Below are 15,901 nucleotides of genomic sequence, written 5' to 3'. Positions count from 1 at the left end.
GCAAATGACTTTTTGTCTCCTCCAAAGGAACTGTGTGCCACAGAACGTACTGAGTAAAATCTGCTAATCCGCAGACAAACAGATAAATCTCATTACAACATGCTCGTACATCAGCCAGACAATATGAAACATACTTAACCCTGTTTCCAAGGTTTGTTTTAAGACTAATAAATTAGAAAGTTAAGAAGTTTTTGCACTAACAATGTAGCTTATGTGAAGCTGTTCAATGCGAAAAAAATAATAATCTGGAAGGAAATGAGTGAAGTGTGATTTTAACGTCACCACGGTAACCCGATGAAGCAGGTTTAGGATGTTAAAAGACCGTCGCTCCTTCCTTAAATTCTCAAATTATGGCAGCTTCATGAAGAGCCCGTTATCAATGGAGGGGACGGGCATAGGACAGGGGAACTGAAAAAGACTCATGTCCGCTGTGAGGGCAGCCATGGCAGCAGGATCATGCTCAATCTGTGTCCTCAGAGCAGGGTCGATCTTCTCCAGCCGCCGTTTGATCCTCTTGGCCTCCCTCTCGCGAACCAGCCTGGCCTGCCTCTTCTCCGGCGTCTCGTTGGCCCTCTTCAGACGCATGGCCTCACGGTCTCTCTGCAGCCGGCGTGCCCGCTGCTCCTCCGACTCCTGCATCCTCTGCATGCGCTTGGCCTCGCGGTCTCGCAGCCGCCGCAGTTCTTTCTCCTCGTCCGTCTCACACGCTCGCTTGTTCTTCTTCGCGTTGCGCTCGCGTTCTAAACGCTGCAAGCGAGCCTCCAAGGGCTCGTTCTTCCGACGCAGAGCCCATTTTCGCATTGGCGATTGTGCGTCCACCAGCTGCTGATAGGCCACGCAGCTGTTGCACACCAGCAGCACCCCAGCTGGATACACCGGCATAGGACTCAGGATGTCAGGTATAGGAGGAAGGGCTGAGGAGGAGGAGTTGAGAGCTTCAGGGATAGATGCGAGCGACGGCCCTTCAGACAGGAGACTGTCGGGCAGTGACGGAAAGGAGGGGCCTTGGTCAGACCCTGAGCACGGTCCTGGGCCTGAGCCGTGGCACGCCCGTTGGTCCGGACACTGGCTGGACATGTGGCTGGGGCCCTGGCACAGGTGCGAGGCTTGGCAGAGGCTGGGAGTGTGTTCAGGAGCTTGACACAGATGTGCACCCTGACACGAACTGGGACTAGGACCTGATCCATGGCAGGAGTGAGCGTTGGAGCCCGGGCTGCTCATGGGGCTGCTGGACAGGGACTGGGACAGGGAGCAAGCATCCCGTCCAACACTGATGTCCAGCCTTGTGGTATCGAGGACATCTTTAAGCTTCTCCCTGAAAGACACAACAGCAGCCAAATCAGCTTTCAGCCATGTTTGTTTTCACGGTTTATTCTAAATTGCTTTTTAGGGGCTGTGGTAGCTCAGTGGTCAGTGCTACAGTCTCATGATCCTGGGGTCGTGAGTTCGAACCCAGGTTGCATCAGGAAGGGCATCTGATATAAAATAGCTTTTTAAGTCAATTTTGTGACGTTTTATAAAAACGTCTTCACCGTTTTCCAGGTGAAACTACAGCTGAGTAAGAAAACACATAAATAAAAGTTTTATGTTGTTTTCTTTAAATATCAAGGTTCAAGGTTATTGTCGCATCACGTGGTGACATGAGGTGGAACGAAATTATGTACCCAAGGTCCCAGTTACACCCCAAAATAGCAAAAATGTAAAAAGAAGAAACAGTATACAAGGACAACAAAGTCCATGCTCAGTAATCCAGGTATACAATCCAACATTTTTCAGTCAGGTCATCTGGACAGTTTCTTTTTTTTTTTTTTGTGCTGAAACGTTTCGCCTTCGATCCAGAAGGCTTCGTCAGTCAAGGAAACACACAACAAAACTGATTCTTCCCCCAACAGCTCACTCCAAAGTGGAACAAACCAGTTCTGCTTGTGATAAGATGGTCTCTTCCGGATCGACATGGATTTTGTTGTTTTCAACCAGTTTGACAAGAGTGTCAACAAGGAAGAGGGCCGGCAATGGAGGAGGGGGCGTACCAAAGAGACCATCTTATCACAAGCAGAACTGGTTTGTTCCACTTTGGAGTAAGCTGTTGGGGGAAGAATCAGTTTTGTTGTGTGTTTCCTTGACTGATGAAGCCTTCTGGATCAAGGCTAAACGTTTCAGCACCAAAAAAAAAAAGAAAAAAGAAACTGTCCAGATGACCTGACTGAAAAATGTTGGAGTATACAAGGATCTACTTTTTAAGATATACACTAAGATATACGCTAAACACTAATAATGCAAAATAGTACAATATATTAAACAGTATGTTAAGCGGCAGCCTGAACATGAGTCTGTAGTGGGCAGATGAGTATGAATACACCATGAGATAATCAGCAGCATGAGATCAGCAGCATGGATAATCAGCAGCACAGATAAGTCACATATCACCAATTAAAGAGGCATTATAGTGAATATTATGAGTCTAACAGCCTCAGGGTAGAAGCTGTTCCTCAGTCTAGTGGTTCTACACTTAATGCTCCTCGACCTCCTGCCTCAGGGGAGCAGGGCAAAAAGTGCGTGCTGGGTGAGTGGGGTCCTTCGTGATGCAGGTGGCCCTTTTCTATATTTGTTTAAATATGACATTACGTTGTTTTTAATATTAAAAATAATGGTTAAAATTTGATGAGCCGAGTAAATAAATGTACTAAATAATTTTTACTTATGTGTGACTGATACAATATCAAACCACTTTATCTTATCGATGAAATCTGACAAATTTCTAACCATTTCCTTTTTTTTGTTGTTTATGAACAAAACAATGAGAAGAAAAATGGACACGGTGCATAGTGAACTGTGAGGTGTATAAATATGGAGCTTTGTCCACACATTACATCATTTTTTGTGCTTTTTGAAGCAACATGCTGCTTTATAAATTATATTATATATATTTCTTAGATCCTTATATACCGTTTCTTTTTATACTTTATATTTTTGCTATTTTTGGGTGTAACTGAGTACACGGTTTCGTTCCACCTCATGCACCACATGTGATGCGAATGACAAAAATCTTGAGAAATCTTTAAAGTTTAAAGTATTTTTCTTTGCTTGTCATAATATGCTGCTTCTCCAAACCCCTGTGATGATTAAAAAAAGCCTACTAGTAGTTGCTAAGCAACATTAAGTTTATTTTCAATAAATCAGTCATCGCAGTGCCAATTACATGCACCCCCATGGTCTAGAGTCTGGTTCAGCTCAGATCAAGAACAAATGCTTCATTTATTCCAGTGCGTTCCTTTGAAAACAAATTTCATTTTGTATGCTCATATTTTCACAAAACCGATCTTTGTCTTTTGGGAAATTGTGCCTTTTCATCTTTTTGACAGTTTGTGAGGAATAAAGTTTACAGTAGATTCTGCTTCTGAATCTGCTGCTCTGACTGTTGGCTGAAGAATGTGTTGTTTTATTGAAACCAGTAAAAAAAAATCGAATTATTATTCAAATTAAATGGGAAATTATACTTAGACTCTTTTTTAAAATAAAGATTAAAAAGCATCATCATAGATCGTACTACTAAATCACATGTAAAACATCCAAACGCGTGTTTGTTTAAAGATAAACTGTTAAGTCCTGAGGCCGGAGCCGAACCTGTTGAAGTTGTTGGTGTCCGTGAAGCGTGCGCCGCAGACGGCGCAGTTGGAGAGGCGGTCCTCCGAGTGGATGAGAAGATGCCGTCCCAGTGAGCCAGGAGAACTCAGCGCTCGCCCACACACTGGGCACACGTAGCTCTTGGTGTTGCTCATCGAGCTCGTGTGCTGGTAGAAACGGCGAAACCAGATTAACACAACTGAACACGGGAAACGGTGAAAAGACGACAGTAAGTGGCTTTAGAAATCTAGAAAAAGAGCTGATGGATGAAAAATAAAATCATGACTGCATCGTTAGAAAGAAACCCTGAACAAGTGAAGCACTTTGCTGCTGCTTTAAAAACTGGGCAGAGGAAGAAGACGGGCCTGTGATTGGAAAGTCGCAGGTTCAACTCCCCGTACCGTCAACATCAAAATGTGGGTGGAAAAGGTGAAACACCCACACCTGCCTCCACCCTCATTTGCTCCACTCTGGGCCCCTGAGCAACCCCCACCATCTGCTCCCTAAACAGGTCTCGTGGCTCAATGAGACTACCTGGATAAATAAAGGCTAAATGAAAAAATAAAACTGAGTGTGTGACATCGAACCAACGGTGTGCAATGATGATCATGAAAACACAAACAAGGTATAAATAAAAAATGAAGGTAAAGTGAGACTTTGTTAGTAATAACATTTTAATTAAAAGATGAATTATTGCAATCAAAAACATTTAAAAAAAATTACCATCCAGACATGTGATACTCTGTACTCAAAATTAAAATTATGGATCAACCGTAATTTCCGGACTATAAGCCGCTACTTGTTTCACACACTTTGAATCCCGCGGATTATACAACGCTGCAGCTAATTTATGGAGTTTTTTTTTTTTTGATGGGCTAACGAGCTTCATGCAGCCAAAACATTTAGCCTCGTCACATCCGAGCGCTCACATAGCTGTTCAATATACGTCTCTCTTGGGGGGGTAGAGCTGGACAATAATTCGATATCGATATATATCGCGATATACTTTTATTCAATAACGATGATATGAGTTTTAAGCACATTTTCGATATTTCGATAGGATTACAGCGTTTCACTGACGCATTTCTTTTTATGTTCGGGTTGAAACTGAAGCGGCCACAACTACGTCAGTGCGTGGTGACGTAGATGTTACGCCCAGAAGGTGGTAGCATGCAAAGCTAAGCTAATCTCCAACGTGCGTCGTTTTCTCTTGAAAATGAGTTCCCACGAGCGTCAGAACGTGACTGAACAAGCTTTCACAAGCGAAGAGAAAGCAGATGACATCACTGATAAGAGAGGAAAGACTAATTCACCGGGGTGGAAGTGGTTCGGCTTTCTAAGATCCGATAAACTGCAGGTTTCAGTCAGTGTGCTGCAAAATGTGACGGAGGGTCGTTCCAACTAGCCGTGGGAACATCTAACGTGTTCCACTCGACAGAATATGATGAGAGTCAGAAGATGAAGCTCAATAAAAGTTTGAGCCCTGAAACAACACCCCAGCGCTGCATGTTGTTTTTTAATTTTTATTCATTTATTCATTCATTTAAAATAAAACAAATTCATCAGAAAGATAAAAACATTGAATGAAAAGGTTGCAGAAAGAAGAAAAAAAATTATTATCTGCTCCTTTTTGAAAAAACAAACAAAATAACTACAAACAAACAAACAACCTTCACTTGAACAAGCTCCAAACTGAAAACAAAAAAACTTCACTTGGCACTAAACCTTCCCAGCAACTTCAACTCAATCATCTTTTTAAACGTATAAATTGTTTTAGAAATGTTTATGGAGATATCAAGACGATTCCACAATCCTGTTCCCTGAATTACAACGCAGCTCCTTCACACCAGTTCTAAATGAGGTTTTACAAACATTTACATTAACTTAAGGTTATAATGACTCTTTGTTTTTTGTTTTTTTTACAAATTTTAATTTAATTTTGGAGCTAATATTTTTATGAGCTTTATACATGACTTGTAAAATACTATATTCAACCAAATCATAAAATTTTAATAATTTCAGCTGATTAAATAATATATTTGTTGGGTGACTATACTTCCTACTAATAATTCTTATAGCTCTTTTTTGTAAAATAAAAATAGGGTTTGTAATTGTTTTGCATGTTTTTCCCCAGACTTCAATACAATAGATTAAATATGGAACAATCATAACATTAAACAATATATACAAAGCGTTGTCATTCAAAAACTTTTACTTTATACAGTCATGCAATTGATTTTGCTGTTTTTATTCTTAAGTAATTTACATGAGATTTCCACGTCAGCTTCTCGTCAATAACGACACCCAAAAAGTTTATTTCATTAACAACGACTTTCAATACTGTCAATTTTAAAGTTGCTGTTTAAAGTTGAAACTATTAATATTGACAAAGTTGAGAATTTTATGTGTATTTGACGGGGATTTAAATTTTTTGAAGGTTAAATACAAATAAAAGGTGAACATTAATTTATTTGTATAGTTTGTAGTTTTTCAGAGGCTTTTATATTTTTTTATATCGAATTATATCGATATCGACTGAAATTAAGAAATATATCGTGTTAAAAGTTTTGGCCATATCGTCCAGTTCTAGGTGGGGGTGGGGGGTCCTCGTGACTCTGAGACTACCTGTATAGATAAAGGTAAATAAAAAATCTGACCAATGAAATTACTGAACAGGTCACAGTCAAACCAGTGAAACGGGGGAGGGGGGGAGAGAACGGGATCTCCCCTCCCCCGTTGGGCCTCCATGGAGGGGGAGAAATGAAGTTTCGAAAGGCAGCTGTGATGGAGGACAGCGATGACCTCCTGGTAGGCTATTTATTTTATTTTTTTAACCAGCCATGTTGAGAAAAAAACATTTACTGTACATACTTGTATTTGTTGCCGGTACATATTTAATTAAAAGTTAAAAATATATTTCTGTGTAAATATTTCATGTTACAACGTGGACACTTGTGGCTTATAGACAAGTGCGGCCTATATATGTACAAAATTATTATTTTTTAACTTAGAGGGCGTGGCTTATAAAAAATAATAACTAAAAGTTGAGCCCAGTAAATAAATGTACTAAAAAACTTTTTTTTTTACTTATGTGTGACTGACACAATATCAAAACACTTTATCTTATCGATGAAATCTGACAAATTTGTGCTCAATGGTCCAGAAATGATGGCACTTAAAGCGCAGCCAACACCAGAATGTATTACCTGCTCGACAGTTTGGACACAAACTGCAGTTCTCACCTGGTAGACATGTGAGATGAGCCGCTCAGGGCTGCTGAAGTCCAGCGTGCACAGCGGGCAAACAAAGCTGCCGTGGTCGGCCCCGTCCTCGCTCTCCTGGAGGAGGTTAAAGACAGTTTTACGAGTAAATCTAAAGACTCCAAGTTTTAATTACACAAGAGTCTTTAAACACTGTTCGCATTTGAAACATTAAGATGAAATTCATTTCAATCACCTCCAACGACCTGAAGCACATTTTAAACCCCGACAGGGGCAGGCCTGTGTAGAATATTTCTGTCTGGAACACTTTTTTTTTTTTTTTAAGTGTAGGATGATGTGTACGAGCTCTCACAAGTCGCAGTGACTCGTTAACAGCAGCTGTGTGTTGTTCCAGATGTTACTCACACTGAGGCTGAACTACAGGAAGACTTTCCAACAGAAGGTACCGGCACAAAGCGTACTGGTGTGTGATGTGTGTGTATGACCTGCTTTTAAGATTTCACACCTCACACAAGTATTTTACAACAATGGCAGAAAAAAAACTCATATAGGTGTTTTTTTAATCAGCTAGTAATAAAATACTTGTTCTGATAAGGTGGAAATGTTTTCAAAATGTCAGTTATGAACATTTCCTGTTCAGCGCTTCAACTTCCTGCTTTTAATTTCAGCTACAACAAATAAAATCTAGTTAATCTTTTCAATACATTTCCATATCTATCCACCTGCTGCAGCGTAACAGCATCATGAGTCCCTGTAACAAGCACCGTCACAACTTCTGCTTCATGTACAGTTCGTGTACAGCAGTCCCTCACGACGTCGCAGTTCGTTTGTGGCGGACTCGCTCGATCGCGGTTTTTCAAAATAAGATTGGACATGACGCACAATTATTGGCTGATTGATGGATGAGCCGCACGACTGGTATGGAGTTTTAAATATTTTAAATTATTTAGCACCTCCTGCACTTTTGTGTAGCCAATACTGCAGGATAAACTTCCTGCTGCAGCTGATCAGCTGTTCTCCGTGCAGAGATAAGAAGTGGGCGTGGCCAAGAGCACTTGCAGGTGGCTGAGAGCAGCGGAGGCAGGGAGCTGAAATCATGATATTCTGTGCTCTTTTATATATATATATATATATATATATATATATATATATATATATATAAAATAACAACTACTACTTACTACTTGTACTACTATTCCTACTTCGTGGTTTTTCACTATTATTAGGTATTAGTTTTGTTTTTAATCGCTGCAGCTGATAAAGTTATCATGTTCATAACCCATGAAAGTTTTGTACAATCATCTCAGTTATTCACAGATTTCAAGAGCAGCTGTTTCAAGCAGAGGAAGACCCTTAACAAACATTTTGCTCTGTGGTGTTTAGCGTATATGTGTGTCTTTAAATGGGATTAAAGTTATAGAAACAAAGATGAAAGCAGTCATTTGCACTCCAGCTCGCTCACCTCCTTGACTCCCGCTCCTTCGAGGCGGCACTGTGTCCTCGTGGAGGTCATGTGGTCGTCGGCAGAGGTGTTGGAGGACGAGTCTTCAGCGTGGTTGTCGGCGTCGCTATCGCTTTCTTCTATGGAGGCAAACACAGCCCTATCATTACAGACACACAACAGAACACAGAGCAGGGCTTATTCTCACTAACACCCCTCAGTCCGAGGATGATCCTATGGAGTCCATCCTGCACCCCCCCCATCCCTTTCCTCCATCTTGTACCTGACAAGCTGTCCTGCCCTTGGACTTCCTGGGAGTTGTTGCTGCAGCGTTCGCCGTCTTCGGTGAATTCATCCCTGCCATCCATGTTAATAGTGTGCTGAAGTCTTGGTAAACCTGAAGTGTGGAACGGACCTGCAGAAGAAAAGAGGTGAGATCACTTAATGGTCTCGTTGTGATGGGAAAGAAAATCATTACAGACAAGAGGTAAGACAAAGACACCAGTTTAACAAAAGAGAGGATATGATGATGCATCCAATATGAATTTACAATATCAAATTACGTGGACTTGAACTACAGAGATAACTTGACAAAAGTGCAACTCAAATAATTTGGAACCAGGTTAATCTCACAATAATATAGTGCAGATGCCAGAATATGTTGTATTTCTTACAGGAACATCATCTGCACACCTGGTACTTGTTTAACTGTTCGGTGTGAACGCTCCCAACTTGCAGTTGAATCACCCCAGACAGATATTTAATGTCAGGTATGAACAGTCCCAAAGTTGTCAAATCTGGTTTCATAGCTCCTGGATGATCCAGGACTATTTTAGGCGAAATCATGAACGTAACAAATTATTTAAATACAGTGCTTTTTGAAAGTATTCGGCCCCTTGAACTTTTCAACCTTTTGCCACATTTCAGGCTTCAAACATAAAGATATAAAATGTTAATTTTTTGTGAAGAATCAACAACAAGTGGGACACAATCGTGAAGTGGAATGAAATGTATTGGATGTGTCAAACTTTAACAAATAAAAAACTGAAAAGTGGGGCGTGCAATATTATTGGGCCCCTTTACTTTCAGTGCAGCAAACTCACTCCAGAAGTTCAGTGAGGATCTATGAATGATCCAATGTTGTCCCAAATGACTGATGATGATAAATAGAATCCACCTGTGTGTAATCAAGTCTCCGTATAAATGCACCTGCTCTGTGATGTCTCAGGGTTCTGTTCAAAGTGCAGAGAGCATCATGAAGACCAAGGAGCACACCCGGCAGGTCCGAGATATTGTTGTGGAGAAGTTTAAAGCCGGATTTGGATACAAAAAGATTTCCCAAGCTTTAAACATCCCAAGGAGCACTGTGCAAGCAATCATATTGAAATGGAAGGAGTATGAGACCACTGCAAATCTACCAAGACCCGGCCGTCCCTCTAAACTTTCATCTGGAACATGGAGAAGACTGATCAGAGATGCAGCCAAGAGGCCCATGATCACTCTGGATGAACTGCAGAGATCTACAGCTGAGGTGGGAGAGTCTGTCCATAGGACAACAATCAGTCGTACACTGCACAAATCTGGCCTTTATGGAAGAGTGGCAAGAAGAAAGCCATTTCTCAAAGATCTCCATAAAAAGTGTTGTTTAAAGTTTGTCACCTGGGAGACACCAAACATGTGGAAGAAGGTGCTCTGGTCACATGAAACCAAAATCCAACTGTTTGGCCACAATGCAAAATTATATGTTTGGCGTAAAAGCAACACAGCTCATCACCCTGAACACACCATCCCCACTGTCAAACATGGTGGTGGCAGCATCATGGTTTGGAGCTGCTTTTCATCAGCAGGGACAGGGAAGATGGTCAGAATTGATGGGAAGATGGATGGGGCCAAATACAGGACCACTCTGGAAGAAAACCTGTTTGAGTCTGCAAGAGACCTGAGACTGGGACGGAGATTTATCTTCCAACAAGACAATGATCCAAAACATAAAGACACGTCTACAATGGAATGGTTCACAAATAAATGTATCCAGGTGTTGGAATGGCCAAGTCAAAGTCTAGACCTGAATCCAATCGAGAATCTGTGGAAAGAGCTGAAGACTGCTGTTCACAAACGCTCTCCATCCATCCTCACTGAGCTCGAGCTGTTTTGCAGGAAGAATGGGCAGAACTTCAGTGTCTCCATGTTCAGAACTGACGGAGACGTACCCCAAGAGACTTGCAGCTGGAGCTGCAGCAAAGTGTTAACGCAAGGGGGCCCAATAATATTGCAAGGCACTGTATATAAAGAGCCATGAGTTGTGGTAGCTCTACCAAATGTTTCTGTGGAGACACTTCTCTGCAGACTCATACGAATCATTCCACATGGAAACATCATGAAGTCAGCGAGGTGAGCCCACTAATATTTTTGTTTGAACATGAACATGAATTTACAACCCGCCCCCCACACACACACCTTCCTTTTCACACACGGATGCATGCTAGGCTGTTCCAGCATCCATGCCGCAGTCCCTCAGGAGAAGCACCGCAGCCTCGTTTCATCCAGCTAGCTGCCGAGCTACAGAGTTTCTCCTAATCTCTCTCGACACCGCCCACACACAGCGAGCAGCCTGGCTCGCCCGCTGTCCTCCCTGCTCGTATGTAGCTTCCTCATCAATACATGGGCTCTGAGCGGGGAGGACGCAGCTTCAGCATGACAGCGTACAGTTTGTGGCCCTTCCACTCAGTGACAGTGATAATCATTCACTTTTCTTAATCAGTTTATTTATATCAGAGTCAGAGTCAGAGTCAGAGTTTCTTTATTGTCATTCGCACCTCATGTGGTACATGTGGTGGAGCGAAATTATGTACGCAGGGTCCCAGTTACATCCAACAATAAAATGTATAAGAAAAACAGTAATAACATCTAAGATATGAACTAAGAAAAACATCAACTAAATATACACTAAGCACTCATAACATAAAACATTGAACATCAGCACAAACATGAACATGAGTCTGTGAGCAGATGTGCACGCATGAACACATCAACATTGAAACAGATCAGCAGCAACATGAAACAGATCAGCAGCAACATGATATGGTTTTTCACAGTGATTATTCTAGTTAGAGATTCATGAGTCTAACAGCCTCAGGGTAGAAGCTGTTCCTCAGTCTAGTGGTTCTACACTTAATGCTCCTTAACCTCCTTCCTGAGGGGAGTGGGGCAAAAAGTGTGTGTGCTGGGTGGGTGGGGTCCTTCATGATGCAGGTGGCCCTCTTCCTGCATCTGGAGGTGTAGATGTCTGTGATGGTGGGGAGACTGATTCCGACAGATTTCTGTGCAGCCTTCACCACTCTCTGCAAAGCTTTTCTTTCTGCAGCTGTGCAGCCTCCGTGCCACACATTGATGCTCGAGCACAGGATGCTCTCCACTGCACACCTGTAGAAGGAGGTGAGGACTGAGCTTCCCAGACCAGCTCGCCTCAGCCGTCTGAGGAAGTAGAGTCTCTGATGAGCTTTCTTGATCAGGCTGGTGGTGTTGTTGCTCCAGCTGAGGTTGTCATTCATGTGTACACCCAAGTACTTGTAGCTGGAGACCACTTCCACCGCAGATCCTCTTATGTTCAGGGGGGTGTAGGTGTTTTTGTTCCTTCTGAAGTCCACAATCATCTCCTTTGTCTTCTTCACATTGATGTGAAGATTATTCTCTCTGCACCAGCTCTCCAGGTGTTCCACCTCCTGCCTGTAGCTGGACTCATCATTGTTTGTGATGCATCCCACCACCGCTGTATCATCTGCAAACTTTACAATGTGACAGCCTGGATGGGTAGCTGCACAATCATATGTGAGCAGAGTAAACAGGAGGGGGCTCAACACACATCCCTGAGGAGAGCCAGTGCTGAGGGTTATGGTGGAGGAGGAGAGGTTGTGGATCCTCACTAACTGTGGTCTGTTTGTTAAAAAGTCTAGTACCCAGTTGCAGATGGAGGGGCTTAGTCCTAGTGTGGATAGTTTGTCCATCAGGGTTTGGGGGATCATGGTGTTGAAGGCGGATGTGAAGTCCACAAAGAGCATACGGACGTAAGAGTTTTTCTGCTCCAGGTGGTTGAGTGCAGTGTGGACCACAGAGGAGATTGCATCCTCTGTTGATCGGTTCTCACGGTATGCGTACTGATGAGGGTCCTCGTTGATGTTGATGGTTGTTTTGATGTGAGTCATGACCAGTTTTTCGAAGCATTTAGCGACTATCGGGGTGAGGGCCACTGGCCGATAGTCATTCAGACCAGTCACTGTAGAGCTTTTTGGGACTGGGATGATGGTGGCAGTCTTCAGGCAGGTGGGAACTGTCTCCAGGGTAAGTGAGGTGTTAAAGATGTCTGCCAGCACCTCACAGAGCTGATCAGCACATTCCTTCAACACTTTTCCGGGGATGTTGTCTGGGCCAGTTGCTTTGTGCGGATTAATCCTCCTGAAGGTACTCCTTACGTCTGCTGAGGTCACGCTGAGATGCTCTTCATCCGGTGGTGAGGTGAGTCTGGTGCTGGGTGGTCTGTTCGGGTCTTCAAAGCGTGCATAGAACTTGTTGAGGGCATCAGGCAGAGATGGGTCTTTGGGACTTATATAAAGTCCCAACAGAAGTCGTGTCAGGGCAAAAACATGCACATGCAAAAAGACAGTTATTAAAAGTTCTCTGTTTAAGGAAGCAGCAGATTGTGCTGAATCTTCACTTCGTCACAGTCGCCCATCCTGAGCGAGCACGAAGGAGACAGTGGGAAGGAAAAACTCCCTCGACAAAAACCCTGAACACCTGTATTGGAGCCCCCCAGCGTCTTGATTTACAAAGTTTTGTTAAAAGCTCGTTTGGCAGCGACACACTGAAATTTATGACCGCTTTAAAATCTAATTTTCTTCTCTCCTGCATCTTTTCTGTAACGCAGGTCAGACACGGACATCCGTTACCTGAGACTGACGCAGGTAGTTACACAAACCTGAGGTTTTGTGCACGTGCACACAATTCCTCCCACTCTACAGAAAATACTTCAGGTTTACTCCTCTGTAATCAGATTACTTTTATTTAGTCTGTGAACGCAGTTTGGACTTTTTCCCACACCGGTCCGTGCATTCATTATCTGTGACAGGGAGGGTCCGAGAATTGAACTACAGCAAGCCGGCTTCTCGGCTCACAGCCAATGATTGATGTGAGAGAAATGCCCCCCCCCCCCCCCCCCCCCCCCCCCCCCCCCCCCCCCCCCCTCCCCGCCGCCCGCCCGGCCCCCCGCGCCCCCCCCCCCCCCCCCCCCCGCGCTGTTTCGTGTCTCTTTCTCCCTTGTCCCCCCCCCCCCCCCCCCCCCAGTCTCTGCCACTGTGATGTTATCTCTGAGTCTGTGTGTCTGTAGGCAGGAGGTGACGCAGTGTCTGAGTCCAGACAAAGAGACAAACTCATCAGCCAACACACACGCGCACACGCACACACACACACACACACACACACGCACGCACACACACACGAGAAAGAGACAGGAAAAAGAAGAGGAGTGGGTGAAGGGTGTGGTGGAGGAGTGGTGAGCAAAACAAAACAGACAAAAGACAGAATGCCCAAACTCTGCTCAAACACCGAGCAACGAGGGGGGCTTTTTGAATTCAAAGGCCCCTCGTTCTTCTTTCCAGTCGCCGTCCCCTCCAAAACACACTCAGTCACACAACACCGTCTGAATCTGCAGGAAGCGCGGGGGCCCACGTCCTCCACGCACGTACAAACGATGGAGGGCCAGACATCTGAAGTTCTGGTCTGCTGAGCCGATATGACATGAAGTGCATAAAGTGATGAAACGTTCCCGCTGAAGGAAACTCTCTCCGACCTGCAGCTAACGGTCACGAACAAACACAACAGGAAGTAAGAAAAGCTGAAAATACTAAACCGAGAACTAAAGAAGAGAAAGAGCAACACTTCCCCGGAACGTCCAGGAGCATCAGTGCTGAGGGTTTGCTGCACTCATCAGTGGATATTTTTACTTTTACCTCTTTGAAAAACACATTTAAATATTTCAGCTAGGTATGAAAACCTTTATTAATAATAATAAAAAAACATTGTCACCTTGGACAAACTATAGCTTCTCAGTGTTTTGATTTGAAATATTGCCAAACGTGTTTAATTTTTTTGTACAACCAAATATAAAATTGCAACTTCGTGACCACGTATAACATTAAAGTGACTGTCAGGCTGAAAGCCTGTATCCACCTGACCACAGCGAACATGTTCCTTCTTCAGACTGAAATATTTATGGATATTAGTGCGCATCAGAATCAAAAGAAAAACAGCTACACAGACAGCATTGTTGTATCACTGTCTGGAATTCCCTGACTCTGTGCGTGCGCGCGCGCGTGCGTGTGTGTGTCAGCCTGTCTCTCTGTCTGGTCTAACCCTCTCAGTGCCAAATCAGAACTCATAAAAAAAGATGGCACCTTTGGAGAAAACTCTCACCAACATCGTTTACACAAAAGAACCCACACTCGATGGCAGGAGAAGATTTTTAACTACTGGATTTTTCAACCTATATTTTGTATAATCTGCATGCCGTGCGACTTATTCGCTGTGCGACTTATTCGCCGTGCGACTTATTCACCGAAGCGACGTATTTATGGATTTTTTTCCCATATTTATAAACCATTTTTTGGCTGAGACAGGACCATTTTCATTTATTCTGGCTGAAAATATTGAACACTACCATTTTCAGCCGATAGATGGCGTTCGAGTAGTATGGCATGCTGTTGTGTCATGTAATAGGCAAAAGGGGCTATTAATGACACAATTAGCTTGCCATACAAAGCCACCTTCGTCCAGATCGTTTGGAGCAACCGTCAAATCAGCTTCATTTCGCTGCACCGCTCCGGTGAAATGCAGCTGACTTGACCATTAAAGTGCATTTACTGAGTAAAAGTTCAACTGAGACACACCTTTGCTATAAAGTCGAGCAAACAAATAATTGATTTTAGGTGGTTATCTTGTTAAATTTCGAAAAAAATGCGCAGCGAGTCCTCCCGTGCACGCTCACACTTCTGCGTATCGGCTTTTGAAATACAGGTGATTTGATTGACAACGTGCATTTACTGAGTAAAAGTTCAACTGAGACACACCTTTGCTATAATTTCAAGTAAACAAACAATTGTTTTTAAGTGTTAATCTTTTTAAATTCTTGTTAAAGTCCTCCCGTGCACGCTCCTGCAGCTGCCATTTGGCAACCAATGGATTTTTGGCGCAACACCGGCCCGGGTTTCCCCGGTTATCAGTGGTGACGTGTAACAGATGAGACATATTTATGGATTTTTCTACTTTGTTAGACATATTTGGACTGATGCGACTTATAGGGTGATGCGACGCGTACAGCGGAAAATACGGTAGTATTTATACTTGCAAGGTCAGATTTTCAGGTGAGGTTACATACATTTACATATATCACATACGTAGATGTATACCCATGAAAACCAGTCACAGAAAAAAAGCCACGAGCCGCGTTATCCGCTCGCTTTTATACTCCCCTCAGCTCAGCCGAGTTAAGGTCAAGGTCAACTTTATTGTCATACGTGTGGCGGAACGAAATTGTGTACACAGGGTCCCATTACATCCAACAAAA

At 43.2% G+C, this 15,901-nt stretch overlaps 1 protein-coding gene across 2 annotated transcripts in view; it reads right to left on the bottom strand.

Annotated features, from left to right (window-relative positions):
• Window positions 1–217: 217 nt before the first annotated feature.
• LOC119428204 (zinc finger protein 821) overlaps window positions 218–15,901 on the bottom strand; it is a 27,862-nt gene continuing 12,178 nt past the window's right edge. Inside the window, exons 2-6 of one of the 2 annotated variants that reach the window (XM_037695855.1) lie at window positions 8,570–8,701; window positions 8,308–8,426; window positions 6,867–6,962; window positions 3,625–3,791; window positions 218–1,315 (exon numbers count right to left, since the gene is read on the bottom strand). In XM_037695855.1, the coding sequence (XP_037551783.1) occupies window positions 349–1,315; window positions 3,625–3,791; window positions 6,867–6,962; window positions 8,308–8,426; window positions 8,570–8,701 (1,481 nt within the window). In that variant the 3' untranslated portion in view covers window positions 218–348. The remainder of the gene's footprint in view (window positions 1,316–3,624; window positions 3,792–6,866; window positions 6,963–8,307; window positions 8,427–8,569; window positions 8,702–15,901) is intronic. The other variant, XM_037695863.1, reaches the window with a different exon arrangement.

The sequence above is a fragment of the Nematolebias whitei genome, chromosome 2 (assembly GCF_014905685.2).
Source record: "Nematolebias whitei isolate Nwh7 chromosome 2, NemWhi1, whole genome shotgun sequence".
Taxonomy (NCBI): Eukaryota; Metazoa; Chordata; class Actinopteri; order Cyprinodontiformes; family Rivulidae; genus Nematolebias; species Nematolebias whitei.
Note: the sequence above shows the minus strand (reverse complement) of the source record. Positions and strands in the feature narration are given on the sequence as shown.